The 18,035-nt window shown below is 51.5% G+C and overlaps 1 protein-coding gene across 1 annotated transcript in view; it reads right to left on the bottom strand.

The window, feature by feature from the left end:
- Positions 1 to 18,035, bottom strand: part of LOC144723078 (plakophilin-1-like) — a 40,941-nt gene that overhangs the window by 9,425 nt on the left and 13,481 nt on the right. The window contains exons 5-13 of the mRNA XM_078601640.1: positions 13,700 to 13,832; positions 13,026 to 13,236; positions 12,564 to 12,732; positions 11,296 to 11,413; positions 10,662 to 10,868; positions 6,239 to 6,415; positions 5,552 to 5,708; positions 4,568 to 4,760; positions 2,422 to 2,506 (exon numbers count right to left, since the gene is read on the bottom strand). Of these exons, the coding sequence (XP_078457766.1) occupies positions 2,422 to 2,506; positions 4,568 to 4,760; positions 5,552 to 5,708; positions 6,239 to 6,415; positions 10,662 to 10,868; positions 11,296 to 11,413; positions 12,564 to 12,732; positions 13,026 to 13,236; positions 13,700 to 13,832 (1,450 nt within the window). The remainder of the gene's footprint in view (positions 1 to 2,421; positions 2,507 to 4,567; positions 4,761 to 5,551; positions 5,709 to 6,238; positions 6,416 to 10,661; positions 10,869 to 11,295; positions 11,414 to 12,563; positions 12,733 to 13,025; positions 13,237 to 13,699; positions 13,833 to 18,035) is intronic.

Below are 18,035 nucleotides of genomic sequence, written 5' to 3'. Positions count from 1 at the left end.
CGCATACCCACGTAAGTCGCACACGCATATCACGTAAGTCGCACACGCATACCCACGTAAGTCGCACACGCATACCCACGTAAGTCGCATACGCATATCACGTAAGTCGCACACGCATACCCACGTAAGTCACACACGCATACCCACGTAAGTCGCACACGCATACCCACGTAAGTCGCACACGCATACCTCTTCCGCCCCTCTCTCTGCTTGGGTATCCCAAGCCAGATTTGGCTAGGCTCAGATCTGCCGGTGGAAACTTTGTTTCTCGAGCAAAGGTTGCACCCGTAGCCCCACGCTAAAGCCGCCAGTCATGGAATCAGTGAGTTGTCGGCCGACGATAGGATCCAAGGGGGGAAGACTGCCCAAGTGCTATTCCTGCTATTGATGGACGCACTTCCACAACTGAAGAACGCGATCATTATCTTGAAACTACTTTCCGTACCCCCGGCGCACCACCTCCAGTGTACTTCTCGCTATGGCAACAGCTAATGGTCGTGCACAGCTCTCCGATGCGTTTTGCGATACCACCTCGCGTCGTTCTGAGATGCACGCAGCGCAAACCGCAAAAGAAAACGCGCGCCGGTGGTACAAGTCACGTGCCTGCTCCAGTCTACCGGCGAGCCGAAATATCGTCGGTGAGACCATCGCGTCCTCGTTCTACCATCCCCATCCGCTGGCCAGATTCGCCATTAACCACGACGATTGTGGCATTGCCAGGGCAGGTACGCACAGCTTCGTTTGTCAACACCGCTGTGTTGATACCGCGGGCTATAAAACACCCCAAGAGATGATGATGGATGAATGAAATGCTGCTGCCAAACATCTTATCGGCCGGCGATGAGGGCGGAAAGAAAATCGAGGGGAGAAAGGGCGCTCAGCAAATCGGCATTCTTCTTGCGGTGCTACGCCCTCAAAAAAACAAATAAGTGTGGGGGCGCAAAGAAAGAATGTTTCCGTATTTGTCTTGAATGTGTGCAGGGAAATTCTGGGCAGAGAGGAGGGCACTAGCGATGATTTTAAACCGTGATAAACAAAACTAACATTTGAATGGGAATTCACAGAAACCCTGTTGTGGACCCTGACCAACCGCAGAAAGGCTTCACCGACGTGCAACCCCCATTGGGACGTTTTGCATTTTACAGAAAAATGCCGAGGCCAATTAAATGAGCGGCGGCGGCGGACGTCGGCGCCTACGGCCACATGGCCTGGACGCGCCCCATCTCGTCAGGTATCAGAAACCTAAGTAGGTTGCTTGGGCCGCCGCCCCACATAGCAGGTGCCGTGTAGGCCGCAGGCCTAAGTTGAAGGCAAGTCCTTCTCGCTGGCCAGCCCGGTGAAGTGTTACCAAAGTAACCCTCACTGGCCTGCACGGCCGGAGAAGCGAGGCCCTCATCCAGTGGTAGGCTAATGAAGGGCCGCATGGCGTTCCTCCTCGCGGCGCGCGGACAGCCGGCGGGCGGTCCGCTGCCTCGAGGCGACGCGGAGCGAACGAGACCAAAACGGAGACGGGTGAATGTGGAAATGCCAGCATTGTTTTTCGTGCACGTGGATCCAGGGGCTACGTGTTTACGACCCGGGACAATGGCCTCATTGTTAATTTACGAGGACGGGCAGAAGGATGAGGAGGAGGAAGGGGGGGGGAGGCAAGGAGGAGTGACGCTCGCAACGCTCACGCATTCATGATGGAGTGTGCAGGTGAACCCGACTCGCTGTGGAAAAATAAAAGCGTCAGTTTCCTGAAAGCGGGAACTCGCCCCTGTCGCACGCGCTCGCAACTCCGTGCCGTGCGTCGCCGCACAGACCCTTTGCGTCTTCGCTCCGACCCCGTGCGTCGCCACGCCGACCACGTGCGTCGCTGCGCTCGAGTCGACAGCGAGCAGCGCCAGTTGTTCATTAACCAGGGTAAACGGTCGACGGATGTTGCCAATGGGCGTAATCATCAGTGAACATTTACCAAAGTTCATTTCGACAAACCGCAGTTGACCCGATTTCAAAGTTTTAAATCAACAACCTCCCTGGACTGTGGTAGACTTTGTAAACGACATTTTCATTGATTCCTAGCTAAGGTTGGAAGCGTTTGTTTGCTAGCTCCGTCCGTTTGCCCGTCTGTCTGTTTTTAATGGAGGGGGCAGTATAACGCTTGTAAAGATAAGCCAATGCGAACTAAACCTTATTATGATGGTGTGTTGCTGTTAGGAACTTATCCTCCTGAAAACTAGAGACGAAATGGAGCAAAAAGGAAGTTTTTCCATTATTTGTTTTCCTTGAGAGCTACCCATCAGCTTCCGTGATGCCAATTAAATCAATCCGAAGGCTGGCGCGTGTCGGAACGTGTCTCAGGACCCTGGCGTGCGCACGATTATTCCGAGCCCGTGTCAAAGTGACGAAAATGCCGATTAATAATCGGTGGACACTCACCCGCTTGTAGTCCTTTCTGAGGTCCTTGAACTCCCAGAACTGGTGGAGGAGCAGAGAAGACGCCTCTGCTGACTTTGGATAAGCCCTGCAAACCCAAGAGATTTTGTTTGCAACGTCAACAGGGTTGTGTCTCCACGTCATCGGTTTGGTGGGTCCGTCTATCCCTCTGCCCTAAACGGGACAATTCTTCCTGCCGCCTGATGATGCTGGTTGTTGTAATTACTGGCGAAACGTCGTGCTCGAATTGTAAACGTTGCGAGTCTACTCTCCAACACATCGGTGTGCTCATATAGTAACTAATCGCACACCTGTCAACCCCTTATCAGTGCCTACCATCTTACAGACCAATTCAAACCTTATTGGTCACCCGTGCCGTTATAAATTCTACAATGTACCATCAAAAGGGAGAAACACAAACAAATAGACAAAAAAATGTTGCCCTTATTGAAACAGCTATACGCCGTATGGTCCTGAAAATATTATTTCCCTGTACAATAATACGGGTAAACCATATGGGTTGACAGGTATGCAATTGGCACGTTTTGTTTACACGACAAACCTTACTAATTGGCTGCGTCGGGTGGTCGCGAGTTTAACGACACATTTATATTTACGAGATCAAACCCCAAAAAAGTCTATTAGGGACAACTCTCGTATCCATGATTTGTTACGAACGAAACTTCAGTTGTAAGTCGCGTTGCGTAGCGATTATGTAAAGAGTCGCCCTCTCCGTTGTTCGGTGAATTGCACGATCCGGGACCGGGGTCCTCATCGTAAATCAATCGTTAATTGCAAATTCACAAGCATAGGCGCGCAACGTTGGTGAAACATACCACGGCCTGAAACCCTCGTACTGCTGACAACAGTCTGGGGGGGAATTATTTATTACATTTTGACTCACGGAGTGACTCATGAAGCAAACAGCTTAGCAAAGCAAACGATCCGATAATTTCAACTCTTTTTATTTAATTATCAAACACAGTTTTGTGGTGGGGTTGTATTTACACTGTACTCGTTTGTATATTTTCACCCGCCCACACCTCCAGCATTCAGCCACTGTCTATGAGAGGTGTGGTAACCTAATATGTATGATAGTAGCCTATGACGAATGTCATGTGTGTGTTTAAGCACAGTTAGCTACGTACGGCGCGAAAGAAGTTCAACATACACACACTTGTGTGTCTACATATGATAGTAACCTATTATGTATGTCATGTATGTGTTTAAGCACGGTTGGCTACGTACAGTGCGAAAGAAGTTCAACATACACCCACGTGTGTGTTTCTACGGAGCAAAGGCAGAAAGCTTCTTTTGCATATGGACAATGCAGCCGACACTGTCCCCAAGTTGCGCGCGTGTTTAATTTATGACTAGAAATGAGATAGTGTTTAATTAATGCACTGCCGCGGCTTGTCCGGTGACGCGCATGTTCACGTTGTAGTCCCCCCGTGCGTGTCATCCCGTCGGCATCTGACAATTCTGGCCCCGACCACAGCATCGTTTCAGAGTCTGGGGTCACGGTTCGATGCCTCGGCTTGTAGCCGTTTCTCTCGCGTGTCCCCCTTGTCGATTCCACCTCATTGATCCTGTGCGCATGAAGATAACTTAGCATCATTGCCCGTGATCGTTGCGATGCTGGATGGAGGCCTGTGTTTTCCCGATTGAATTTGTAGGCTGTGATCAAAGTATGCCACAAAGAGGGAGGCTGTCAAAGTTGAGCTCACGGTAAATGTGAGTAAAACAAAGAGCACTTGTGAAGATAATGGAGCATATAATCACCATACACTTTACGTACATTGCAGGCTCCTTATGGACGCCATTGGAGCGTATAAACTCGTACACAAATCGTTACAAGTCTCAAATCAACTGGTTATCTCCATTGTACCATCCTATCCTGCACCGTCCTATCCCTGTCCCATCCCTGCCCCCTACCCACCCCATCCCCTACCCCATCCCTGTCCCATCCCTGCCCCCTACCCACCCCATCCGCTACTCCATCCCTGTCCCATCCCTGCCCCTCCCCACCCCATCCCCTACCCCATCCCTGTCCCATCCCTGCCCCCTACCCACCCCATCCCCTACCCCATCCCCTACCCCATCCCTGGCCCCGCGAGACCCCGGCGAGTCTCCCGGCGCCTCCGCTCACCCGGCTCGGTCTCGCACGAGCGACACGAGGCTGCGCACGGTGCCCAGGCTCTGGAAGCGCTTCGCCGCTGCCGGGTTCGCCTGCACGAGGTCGAAGATGGAGTAGCACGCCGAGCTGACCGCCTCGTCGTCCAGCTGGGCCGACGTGACGCGCCCGGGCAGCATGCCCACGAGCGTGGGGGCCAGCTTTGCGTCTGCGCAGAGAGATGGAGGGGGTAGAGAGATCAGGAGCGAGGCGAAGACGCGCTGCCGGGTTGCGGGGATGGGGGCTGCTAGAGGCAGTTGGCGATCCCACCGGTGACGACGACGACAACGACGACGATGATGATGATGATGATGACATATGGGCGTTGATGATGATTATGGAAACCGATGGACGAGCTATATAACCAGCTGTGAGCATGTTTGGGATCATCTGTCTCTTACGCAGACATTCATAGAGACCCATACACTTAGACAGGAGACCAAAGACTTGTATGCGATTACATTGACACCCATAGACGTACATAGAGACCCATTGATTTAGAGACGCAGATACTTATGGCGATGATGATGATGATGGCGGCGGCGATGTTGATGCTATCACGAGTGTGTAGTTTTGACGCGCATAAGTGCGCACGCGTGAGGTCGTCCGTCCTGGGCAGACGAGCTTAATAATCAGAATCAGGGTCTTTATTTAGACTGGAGGAATCCGATGAGCGATAGAGCTCGTTTTCACAGATGTCCAGTTGGGGCAGATCAGAACGTTACAACAACAAACAATACAAAAACATGTGCAAATTATAGGAAAGGTAAGCAAATCATAAAAAAATATATAGAAATAAAACTAAACTATTTTATTTTAGCAGGCAAGCCCCACTGAGCTATTAGCTTCTCTTTCAAAAGCGCCCCCGGCCATCACAAACGACAGCTTAACGGAGTGGCTTATCACGTGGAAATCTATGGCAGCCTAATGATCTAAATAACAACAATAGAGGTCACGTACTCATCTCAGCGTGGTTCTGCGGGTTGCGCGACAGGTTCCGCAGCAGGAAGGCGAGCGCCTTGGTTGTCTTGCCGTCGGTAGAGCGGTGCATCGCGTCGGCCAGCGTGGCAGAGCCGTCGCCGTGCATCAGCGCCACGTTGCCCAGCGAGCGTGCCGCCTGTACCCCGGAGGGAGCCAGCCGGCGAGGCGAGTGAGACGCGGTTCGGATCTGGAGGCCGCCCTGGTTATTGCTGCGGCGGTGTAATCGTCGTGATTACGCTACGCGCTGTGATGCTTCGCAGTAGACGTTAAAGACCCCCCTCTAGGCCGTTGTGTAGTCAGTGCAACGAGTCGGACTCTAGGAGGTCGAAAAACCATTTAGCCGACTATTTGAATTTAGCTGGTAAGGTCTCCACCGAGCTACGTAGCTCTTTTTCAGAAGCGACCTGGCCACAAATGATAGCTCAACAAAGTAGCTTATCGTGGGGAAATTTATAGGACCCGCAGAGAAATCCACGCGACCACGGGGAAAATGTGCACGACCTCCTGCATACCGGGCAAGGCAGTTAACATCGTCGCCCCCAAACAACCCGGCTCCTCCCGAGCCGCGCCCAGCTGGGTTCGGCACGGCACTTGGCGCGGCTCGGTTGCGCAGTGGAAAACGTGGTCAGGGGGTGGCCGTCGCTCAACATCGCCCGGCCGCCGTACCTTCGATCCCCCGGCGGTGATGTTCTGCAGCGCCCCGGCCGCGCCCTCCATGAGCGTGGGCTGCTTGGCCTTGTCCAGGACGCCCATGTAGGCCTTGACGAGCTGCGGGCACCAAAGCCACTCCATCCCCTTGGGGTTGGGCATGGGCAGCGTGTACTGGTCGTAGCGGTAGCCGCCCTGCCGCGCGTCACGAGGATCACAAAAAAAATAAGTTATTACTCTGCGATTGAATCATCATGACCACCATGTTTAATATTCTTCTGGATGTGTGTATGCGTGTTGAACTTCTTTTGCACCATACGTAGCCAACCGCGCGAAACAGAGGGGAAGGACAACAAACTAAACACAAGATCGCTTAAAGGGGTGTCTCAAAAGTAGCTCTGCAATATCTGCTTCCACGGACCACTCTCGAAAATTGGCACTGAAATGCGAGAATCCTGAACAGAGGACACTACCCCATCGATGGGCATGGTTGGATTAAAACTGGGTAAAGAGACAACACGACGAATCATTTTAAAAACATAATCACAATGCTCTTTTCTCCTACGAGCAGCCAGATTTCTTTGTCCCCACCACCATTTTAAATTCCCGCGCACACACACACAAGCAAACACGGACACACCGACACACGAACACGCTCGCTCGCTCAAAGATGAGGGCCGGCCCGAGGCAACCTGCCATGGAAAATTAATTACTTGACGACCTCCGCTCACAGAGCTAAACCGGTCGGCGCACACGGACCGGTCCTGGGTACAGTCCCCCAGCAGGTGTGTCTCAGTGTTCACACTCTGAATGTTCTGTTTCTTTCATATTTCATCTCACCACCCGCATTGGCGGACAGGGCTGTCACAGGACGGCACTGCCGTGTGTGGATTTGGTCGCGGAGGGGATTTGGGGGGTTGGCGGTCGTTGGAAGGGCGCCGTGGTGGCGAGATGCCAACTACCTTGCCTGGTACCTAGGAGGTCGTGGGTTCGATCCCGACCCTTACGCCTGTTGCATATTTGGAGTTTGCGGTGTCTTTCTCCCAGTGGTCATGGATTTTTCTCTGGGTCCTCTGGTTTTTCTCTCCACTTTTAGAATAAACATCACGCGTTTAGAGGATTTGGCTGCTATAAGTTTCCGCACAGCAAGCCACTTCGTTGAGCTATCATTTGTGATAGCCAGGGGTCCCTTCTGAATAAAGCATTACAGCTCAGTGGGCCTTACCCAGTAAAATAAACAAAGTTAAGTGTTTAGTTTAAGTGGTTTAGGCTCATTCTCACCCACCTGACTCTGGGGGTCCCCTCCCCCTTTCTAAAAAACTGTTGGTACAATATCCAACAACAGGAGCGGGGATAAAATCTGAGTGCTGGACTCATTGAAGTCAGGGACGGGCATCGTAGCCTCAACTTATACACCGTGGGTGAGGGCCGGGGCAGAATCCGTGATAGGCAAGGCCAGTTCACCACCCTAACTCATTCCGTTTAGCGCTTAACTAATGTCGAAAGTTTATTGAACATCACTGACTGTCGTGTTCCTTCCGCCCCCCCTCCCCATGAGTTGTTCTCTAGCCCCTGCCACCCGTATAGAAGAGACGACTTTACACGCATGGCACGAAACGTGAATGGGCAAGGTGAGAGATGGGGAGGAGGGGAAGCCACAAAGGTATTTTGTTTGATCTGTTCATTCGGTGGCCAAAGGTATTCTGTACTCTTTGCGGTCGCGGATGAAGTTCCTTGACATTGTGTTTGTTAGCAGCAGATGGGCGCGGATGCTGTACGTGTCGGATAATTACAAAACGTGTCTCCGTATCTCCCATTGAGTTTATCTTGTTTCTAAACCAGCCAGAAGCGTGAGGATGCCTTTTACGAGAACTGTTATCGCATTTATAGTGGGCAAAGGCAAGCCCACGCAGTTTCCCTTGGGTAAGAGGGGAGATCGGTAACCACGTAAGGTAGCAAGATGCGAGTCGAACCGATTTCCTTACACGGCCAATGAGAGTGACTCACTGTACTCGATAAACCACCCCCACTCATTGGCACGTGGAGAAATTGTAACCGCTGATAAAGTTATGCCACCTCAGGCGGAACCGATAAGCGACGTATCTGCTCTGGAATCGTGGCAGTGTTGTGAGCAAACATCACGATTCAGATAATGATTTCGCTGCTTTACATTTTCGCGTGATATGAAGCCACTTCGTTGAACCATCATTTGTGGCCTGGTCACTTCTGAAAAAATAAGCCAATAGCTCAGTGGGCTTTGCCTGACAAGATAAAGACTAATTTAGTTTTATTTGTATATATGTTTAAGTGATTTATTTACCTTTACTATACTTTTCACTCTGATCGTGTTTTTGTACAGTTTGTTGTTGTAAACATTCTGACCCCGTGGCCCCGACTGGACATCTGTGAAAACGAGCTTATAGCACATCGGATTACCCCAGTATGAATACATAATCTGATTCTGAGTACCGTATCTCATGTCCAGCTGCTTTAGTCTCCCCACTGAACTGGCCACATGGTTTATCCTTGAGTAGACTGAGGTTGAGGGTCAGGTGAGTTTCGGATAACATCTACCACCAGTACTAGGCTTGGTTAGGAACTCATTGCAAAGACTCCAACATCGTAGCATCATGCCAACTAACCACTGCGACACTACCTCCCCATCGACACACAAACATTCAAACTGTTCGGGGCAGGTGCAGTTAGCGAGCGCCTATTCGGGCGAGCACCATGTCGAGCCACATTTGTTCACGCAGGGCTGATGTTTACACAACACATCAGGTGTCCGAATACCTTCGATGGGTTAATATTTGCCACAGGAGTGTGGAGCGGTGGCACAGCGGTTCGCGGACTGTGCTACGAACCCCGGCTTGAGTGGTGAGTGAGATCTGAAGTGGCTCTGAGCCATTGCCCTTCACCGACCGGCGTGGTGAAGCACAGTCAATCAACTACTGCACATGAAATGGAGGTGTTTGTTCGTCATGGGACGGCAAGAGGTTGCTCCCCACCTCCCTCGCCCCCCCCGCTCCCTCGCCCCCAACGTGCCGGGGTGGAACCTCCACCGCTCTGGAATTGCAAGACTGTGGGAGCTGCCGGAACGCGATGAGCAGCAGCAGCAGCTGAGGGATGGGCGGCGCGTTCGGGCTTGCCAGGAAATGTCTGCGCACGGCTGCCTCTCAGAAAAACTCCATGGCTGCCGCCAGCCGCCCACCATTCTTTCGGCGCATGCACTTTGACCCCAGGGGGTTGCGTAGCCGTTGACGAGTTATGTTTTTGTTTGTTTGTTTTGTAGCGGGTTTTGTGCTGTCAGCATCCGGAGATGAAGCGTTCGTCCCGAACGTTTGGGGAGCTTGTGTGGCGGTGCATCAAGTTAGAAAAAACTATTTGAAAGTTTACAGTCATGGGCAACTTTGTTGGGAAGCCAGTTTAATCACGGGCGGCTGAAACCCGGATTCGAACCCAGGGACTCCAAGTCCGAAGCACCTGGGCGATCTGAGTCACGTGGCTAATCACCAACGCAATTCTTTCTCTGGAGTAAGGTGACAGTACTATCCGTGGTCACACAATCCAAAGTTCAGGTGTCCTAGTTTTATCTTGATATCTACGAGGGCAAAGGCTATTTGGTGAATGCTGCCAATTGACGCCTGCGTCCAGGTAAACACTTTGGCGTAACCCCGGTCCATGCCAGCGGAGGGCAGCGAGCGGGAAAACAATTGGCGCCTTTGTCCCCGCTGCTGATGTAAAATTAACGAAACCGGAGCGGGGCGGCGGTTACACGGCCCCTCCCCGAAGCCGGCCCCGAGGCGACTGCAGGTGCGAGATGTCAATCGGGAGAGTTTGTCAAACGCGGCACACCGGACTTGCAATCCAGAGGGTCGCCAGTTTAACAGCTACATGGGCAGGTAGATTAAATCCCCCCCCCTCCCCTCTGCCGCTGTGCACCAACGGTATAAATGGGTTGACCGTAGTTATTCAATGGTCAGCTTGCGTGTGGTGGGGCTAAATGTGGGTGACTCCCACCCCTTCAGAGACGTACTGGAAAGCGTAGGCAGAGTAGGCCAAAATACCCTCCACTAGAGGGGCTCTCCACAACTCCCTCTAGCGAGGAGGCTTCTTCCAACAGAAGGGGGAGTGAGCGAGCAATTGCAGGGCTGCGCCTTTACCTCGTCCAAAGAGCGCACCACCTCATGAGCCAGGCCTCGTGCCTCGGTGCCTCGTTCATTTAGCAGTCTCAGACCCCACCCCACAAACCAGCCTGAATTCCAATCAATCTAAATGGTGCTCGCTGACCCATTACAACCATCAACAGCTTGGTGGTTCCTAACCCCAGAGGTAGAAAAATCCACCCGTTGCATATTTGCAAGCGGCCAAATATACAGCAGGCGACGTCGGGGGTCGGGGATCGAACCCACGACCCCCCTCCCCGGGCCGCGAGTCTCACCGGGCCCGGGACGCGGCGGCTCTTGCCGCTGAAGCAGCCCGTGGTGTCGCCGTCGGGCCCGGCCATGCTGCGGGTGGGGTACGAGGGCGGCTCCTGCAGGACGTCGGCGTAGCGGTGCGGGGCCTCCTCGCCCAGCTGGTAGGAGAGGTTGCGCAGGGTGCAGACGCAGTTCTCCACCGTGCCCAGGGTGCGGCCCACGCGAGCCTGCTGCTCCACCCGGACGGACGGACGGAGGCGCCACCAGGCGGAACGGGAACAGCGGCGGGAGAGAGGGCGGAGGGCGTGAGGCGGGACGGGCGGAGACAAAAAGACCACGGGTTAGTTGAGAAAGCATTTACAGGTACACTTTGTCACTACGCTACCGACTGACTAACTGTGGTGCACCCATTTAACCTGCTTGGGGGGACAGGGGCGGGAGGGGGGAGGTGGAGATTTAACAAACTTGTTTGAGCGTACGTTGAAGTTCTCTTGCACCGTACGTAGCCAGCCGTGCTAATCGGAGGTGCGGGGGAAGGACAACAAAAGCTTTCACAGCTGACGCAAATGTCGTATCCGGGGACGCCCTGGCTTGCGGGTTTTGTATCTCGATTTCTGATCGATGAAGAAGAAGACGCAGAAAGAAGAGGCAACTGACCCGCTCCTCGAGCTTGCCGGACGTGACGGCATTATCGGTGAAGAGCGCCAGCGACTCGACCAGCCCCTCGCACTCGCGCATCTGCTTGCGTGCCTCCACGCCCGCCGAGCTCAGGTTCCTGCGGCAACGACGATGGCACACAACGTGTGTGTGTCACGGGCAGCGCGCATCGCGAGCCACGCTCACACAAGCCCTCCTGTGCCCCTGGCTTGGCAGCATGGCGGGTCTTGAGTCATCCACGGCAGGGTGCTTCAAGCTTCAAGTGCCAGATCTTTCGAATCAAAGTTGTAATAGAGCAATAGCTTATGCAGCTTCGTCGTGTGCCCACCGATAGCTAACTAATAGCATCTTATGATGCTATACGTTCAATTGGTTATATGTTATTAGTTCGCTTATAACCAATAGCATATAGAGCTAGATTTGAAGCTTTCGTGACTGTAAGGATTCATATTCTTAGGTTTTTTCGGTAAAGTCACGTAGGTAAAACATCAAAATTAATAAAAATAAAATAAAAATCACGACGTTTCGGAGGCAACACAAGTCTCCGTCATCAGGTGGGACCGTCAAAGCCAGATTACCTGCTAATCTGGCTGTGACGGTTAGCATGTATTGATGCTATATATGCTAAAAATTATACATTATTTGCTCTTGGTTGGCTTATGACTGATAGCATGAAGGTTGTTGGCGAGCAAATAACCAACAGAATATAAAGCAGTATTATATGCTCTTGTTTAGCATGTGATGAAACAAAATAGGCAAATAACAATTATGAGAACGTTATGTTTGGCAGTATGCATTTAACGATGCACCCTTTGTTGGTGTTATAGAAACGAAAAAATAGATATAGGACAATTACAGTATTTTACTCGTAAGTAAACAGACTAAACTAAAATAAATTATTTTACCAGGTAAGGCCCACTGAGCTCTGTAGCTCTTTTTCAGAAGCGACCTGGCCACAAATGATAGCTCAACGAAGTGGATTATCGCGTGCAAATTGATAGCAGCCAAATACTTTAAACGCGCGTTTATTCTAAATGTGGAGAAAAAAACCACGGGACCCAGATAAAAATCCACACAACGACAGGGACAAGGATGTACGTCCTACCAGGCCCATCTCCAGCTGCTTTCGGAAGGCAAGGGGTGGCAGGATAAATGGCGATTCACCGCGAAGGAGCGTGACCTTGGGTGCGGTGCCAGATGGACATGTGGTGGTGCAGAGGTCACCGCAACGGCCCCGCTTTAACGCCGCTGCACTGTGCGTCACGCACCTCAGGCACCCCGTGGCGTTGTAGAAAATCTCGGGGTCACTGTTGAGCGTGTTGGCCACGTTGCCGACGCCCGAGTGCGGCACCACCCCTCGCTCCACCAGCGGATCCAGCACCTCGTGCAGCAGCTGCTGCTTCAGCTCCTCGCACGACGACAGGTTCCACAGGGCGCCTGTGGTCACGCGCCAGGGGGTCGGGAGGTCGGGGAGGTCAGGGCGGTCCCGGGCGTGAAGGATCAGGGGTGGGCGGCAGTTTTTTGTCGAGGCTCTTTGCAGGTGGCGGAACAAAGTTCATGCTACACGTGTTGTAGTAAGCCGCGTGCCGGCCGTGTGAGGTATGTATCACGCGATAGTATATCCCGATGTGTTCCAGACGTGCCCAAGGAATTGTGTCAGCGTTTCTCAAGTGAACACTCGGTCGTCGTCGTCAACATCGTGATCAGTCCACTGCTGGACGATTACTCACCGGTGGCCTGCCGCAGCACCTCCTTGTCCTTGCTGGCGCCCAGCATGCCGGCGAGCGCCGGGATGCCTTGCACGTTGCGCAGCTCCAGCTTGTTGCGCTTGTCCTCGAAGATCACGTTGCGCAGTGCTCCGCACGCCGCGCTCTGCACCTCCGCGCTCCGGTTCTCCTGCAGCAGCTCCACCAGCTCCCGGATGCCCATCAGCGTGTAGACCTGCGCGACACGAGCGGCGACGTCACTTCCGGCACCGCACTCGCAACGGCAACAAACAACAGCCAACGACGGCAAACGATAACGGTAAGAGTTTTCACACGTAGCTGGCTTTCGCGATCAATATCATCCATCGGAGGTTTTTTAGGTTAGATTGCGTAAATATATGATGGTAACGGCCGCCATTCGCGGATAAGCGACGGTGACGTCGCTCGTTCTGGGCCGGGCTGCTCTCAGAGGCCACGTCCAGCGTGGGAGGCTCGCTGATAGGAAGTCACAGGAGGTCACGGGACAGAGCCAGGTGTCGTGGGTTAAGCGGCCGAGATGACCGACAGCCGCGCACAGCACGCACGCGAGAGCGCGCCGTGTCGCGTGCGCCTGCAAAGACCGCGCGCGCGCAAAATGGAACACGCGCGCGCTTGTGAGGTGAACACGCCCGGGTGTGTGTTCGTGCACGCCGGCGTGCCTTGTCCTTGTTGGCCTGGTTGCGGTAGCAGGCGCTCTGGATGAAGGCCGAGGCGTAGGCGAGGTCCTGCGGGTCCCGCTTGCTGCGCAGCATCTCCACCGCCTTCTCCAGCGTCATGCCCTGCGACAGCATCCTGCGTGGCGGGGGGGGGGAAAGCGGTGCGTTAGCCCCCGCCGCCGTCGTCGCCGTGGCACGAGCGAGACCGTGGGTGTTGCGCTTATTGGGGGGAATTTTTTTTTATAATTCTGAGCTCGAGACTTTTCCTGAGCTCCACTCGTGTCCCGTCGACATCGCACCTCCGACGAGCACGGTTGGCTACGTTCGGTGCGAAAGGAGTTCGACGTACATACGTGCGTCATATAAAGCGGTGCGAAAAAAGGTTCAGTCGTGCGCATTGTCACGCGAGTCCTCTCTTGCTGTGGGGTACACGTCACTGTTGACGTCCCACTTAGCGGGACGTGGGACCCTCCTCCGTACAGAAGAAGACTCACAGAGGTTTTCCAGGGTAACCCAATGTCACAATGATCTGCTACGTTATCTATTCTCGTGCATGTAATATGCATTCTACACTACGTAACACATCATTGTATATTTAATATACGTCATACACTACACAACGGTATTTTTCTGGATTTAAGCTGTATATGAAACACAGTACACATCCCGATGTTACGCCTCAATTTCCCAGTACGTCATCCCGTCGGCTTTTTTCTTACCCGGTATGCGCGCCCCCCCTCCCCACCTTTAACCGCTGCAATCAGCGACCTCCTGACCTCGCCTGCCACAATGCCCCCCCCCCTCCCCCACCACATTCCCACTACCAGTTGGGGCATCAGCATAGCTCTTTGGAAAGTTCGGTGAAACCTCTGAACGATGCGCATGTTAAACGTTGTGTGGTTTGTCATGACGTGGTAATTATTAATTAATCTCCCACTCGTCCGATGAACTGTCACAAATTAAAATGCAACGTTTATTCTTTTGCAGTCTCACTCTTATTCCCTCATTTGTATCGTTTCTCACGTTCTGTTTTCTTTATCTCATGCGTACAGTTTTCTCGTCTCCAGTAGCTTAAATGTAACATCGTCTACAACAATGTAGCAGCCCTTTGTCAATCCACTGCTAGATGAAGGGCTCCCAACACCATGTGAGCATACTGGTCGGTCTGGGCAGGTAAAGAGAGAGGGCCCAAGAATGGTGCGGACATCGCGTTCCACTCGTGTTAGCCACGGCCGGGAATTGACCTCAGGTCACCGGAGTCACAGAACATTGTGCAAACCGCTTCACCGCCGCTCCACTCCTATCATCATCATTATTGTATAATTGTGTTTGTGTAAATTATATTAGTAATAATATAGGCGCGAATGGTGGGGTTAAGAGCACTGGTTCAGTGGTTTTATGGTGAGGACAGTAGAGCCAGCATGTTTGTGACCTATCTGACCCATTCTTCCCTGGGCGAGTGGATTTACTGTGGACGCTGCAGTTTCATGCCACGTGTGAAAATATTTCATAAAAGGGATCGGCCCATCGCGCCGAAAGAAGGCACGTACCGACAAGAATCTCGAGACTCGGCGAGGCTTCCTGGGTAAATAAGAGACTTGGGGAAAAATTCTTAACATAGATGGGGAAACTTAGCCCGTGTCCCCTGTCTCTGACTGTGCCTGCAGACAGCCTCACGCGTATATTGCCCAAACAATCTTCGTGGCCATTCACTTGGAATAATATTATTTCTTCATAGTGCTTTCGAACGAAGGTTGAAACTGTCAATGCATCAGCTCTGTCATCTGTCTGTCCCTCGTTGTCTGTCAGGCAAAGGAAGAGAGCTCCAACTCTCATAAAGGTGATCCTATTAAAACAACAAAAGTTCAGTATAAAAGTTGTGTCGCTTACCAGGGATTTAACCTATAGAAAACCTGGCAAAATGTATTGAAGCGGTGTCCAACACCTGGAGAGACAACCTCGAGTAAAATACTGTAGAACTGTCAGCAAATATGCAAAGGCATTTTGCTCTGACAGCTACCCATCAGCTTACGTAACTGCTAATCAAATAAGTTTGAGGTCTAGCGCGTACCTGTAGCTAATGCTTACTCCTTGCACGTGCATGATTATGTCTTCCTTGTCTTTTTTAAGTGTAAGTCACGTCAAAGTGTCTCTCTGTTCAATGTCAGTTATTTCCTCATCTTTGAACCAGTGGCGGAAATTCCATGTTCCTATGGAACAGGTCATCCTGGACGCAGGTCTCCCGTAAAAATATCCCCGTATTCTCAACATCCCATCACCTCGTCGTAAATAATTACGACAGAACTACACGAGTCTCTGCATAGGGCAACTCAAGTTGACTGCCACAATGCGGCATCCATTTTAGTCACCCCCAAAGGGATCATGGATGGGCCGATTCAACGTCATCGCTGTCAACCCATACGGTTTATCCGTATTCTTGCACAGAGAAATTTAGTTTTCAAATCCATACGGCATACAGCCGTTTCAATACGGGCCAAATAAATGTCTTTGTTTGTGTTTCTCCCTTCTGATGGGACTTTGTAGGACGAACATTGAGATTTATGAGGGCAACCGGTGACCAATAAGGTCTGAATTGGTCTGTAATGAGGTAGGGCACTGATAAGGGGTTGACAGGTATGTGTATAGTAGTGTATAGTGTAGGGTATAGTGTAATGTATAGTCGTGTATAGTGTAGTGCATAGTAGTATCTTGTGTAGTGTCGTGTATAGTAGTGTATTGTATAGCAGAGTGAGTAAGATTAACGTTTAAATGTATAAGGGCATGGGGTTGACTGGTATGCAGTCAATCTACAAAAAAATGTTGTTATAAAAAAACAAACAACCTCCACCAAATTCGCCGAAAGTAGAACGCTTAAAATGAGGAACACGGTGGTTTGATATTGAGGTCGGCTCAAGTCTTGTTGGAGGAACGCAGTTTCGGTTCGGTCGTCGAGGTTTTAACGGAGTTATTTGCGGACGCGCCAGTGGAGATCCCCGCATCAACGTCAGTTGCGAGGGTGATTGCACCCGCAACGGCACAAATCTTAAAGCCCCAGCCACCACCAAACCACCATCGTGCAGGTTTGTCGCGGATGTGCATCGGGTACAGCTCTCCGCCGTGTTTTCAGTCTTGCACTGCGTTTCCTTTCGCGTCATAACCAATTGAATTCACATCAGTTCCTGCACGCGAAGTGAAACGTCGGACACCATGCCGAACGGCGCGTGACATAACCCCAAGAACGCATCAGAGATGTTGAATTCCAACTTCTCTCCCACCCCCTGCTCCCAAAACCGCAAAGCTGTGGTACATTCCAGACCTCCGTGTGTAACTCTACCACCTCCCAACCCCTACTACCATCGCATGTCTTGGTACGCTCCAGATTCGCGGCTCAAGGTGGCTTACAGCTCCTGTTTACCTTGAGAGTTGCCAACAGGACAGGGCGTGTTTTTATTCATTATTTTACTCTTTGCCCTCGTCTACTGTGCCCACGTCTTTGCCTCCACGTCGCCCCAGTCAGCCACAGTTTGGATGAATTCGTGATTAAGCCAAACTTCTATAACGTTCTGGCGAAACTGAGTTCGGGCGGTTAGTAATGACTCTATAATGCCCATGCTTTAAAAAAACAATCGGGCATTTTTACACTTGGCTTAATGGCATCAATAATCTGTGTTCTTAGGTTATGCGAATTCACTCCAATTCAGGCAAGGCCTGCTCAGATACTGCTGATAGTCACGGCTCGGAATCGAACTCAGATCGTCGGTTTGTAGCACAGTGCGCTAACCATTGCACCACAGCTCCTCCGAAACAATATTAGTCCGATGTTAGTTTTTTTATGGGTCATTCATAAAAAGCCTTGCCTGTTATTTACTTCCCACAGTGTTGTGCAAGTGATAATATCTTCCAACTTACAGAGCCAACGTATGGTAGTACGGCAAACAGGTTGCCTGCGTGTTAATCTGATCTGGGTATTCCGACTTAGAGTCACATGCAGTAAAACATAGACGAACGGGTAAAACATCTCAATCCAGAGCCCTCCTGAAAGAGAGTCTGGAGACGCAGTGAGAATTTCCTTAACATGTATGAGGATGACATATTTTTTTTTAATGGCTTTTTGTTTCCCAATTTTACTCTGCTTGTCATGAGCCAAAGTATCCACTCGGAACTCTGACAGAGCAGAGAACGGCCCGTGGAAGAAGATATCATAGAGCTCCTTCAAGCGATTTCTTAGTCACACTACCGGGTGCTGCTTCACTTTCTCACACACCCTACTTTACAGATAATTATTGCAGAACAAAACAAATTTAATATTTAAAATCTCAGAGCTTGGAATTTTAAAAAA

Source organism: Lampetra planeri, chromosome 16 (assembly GCF_965212315.1).
Source record: "Lampetra planeri chromosome 16, kcLamPlan1.2.h2, whole genome shotgun sequence".
NCBI lineage: Eukaryota > Metazoa > Chordata > Hyperoartia > Petromyzontiformes > Petromyzontidae > Lampetra > Lampetra planeri.
The sequence above is the reverse complement of the archived record's forward strand: the minus strand, read 5'-3'. Positions and strand labels throughout refer to the sequence as shown.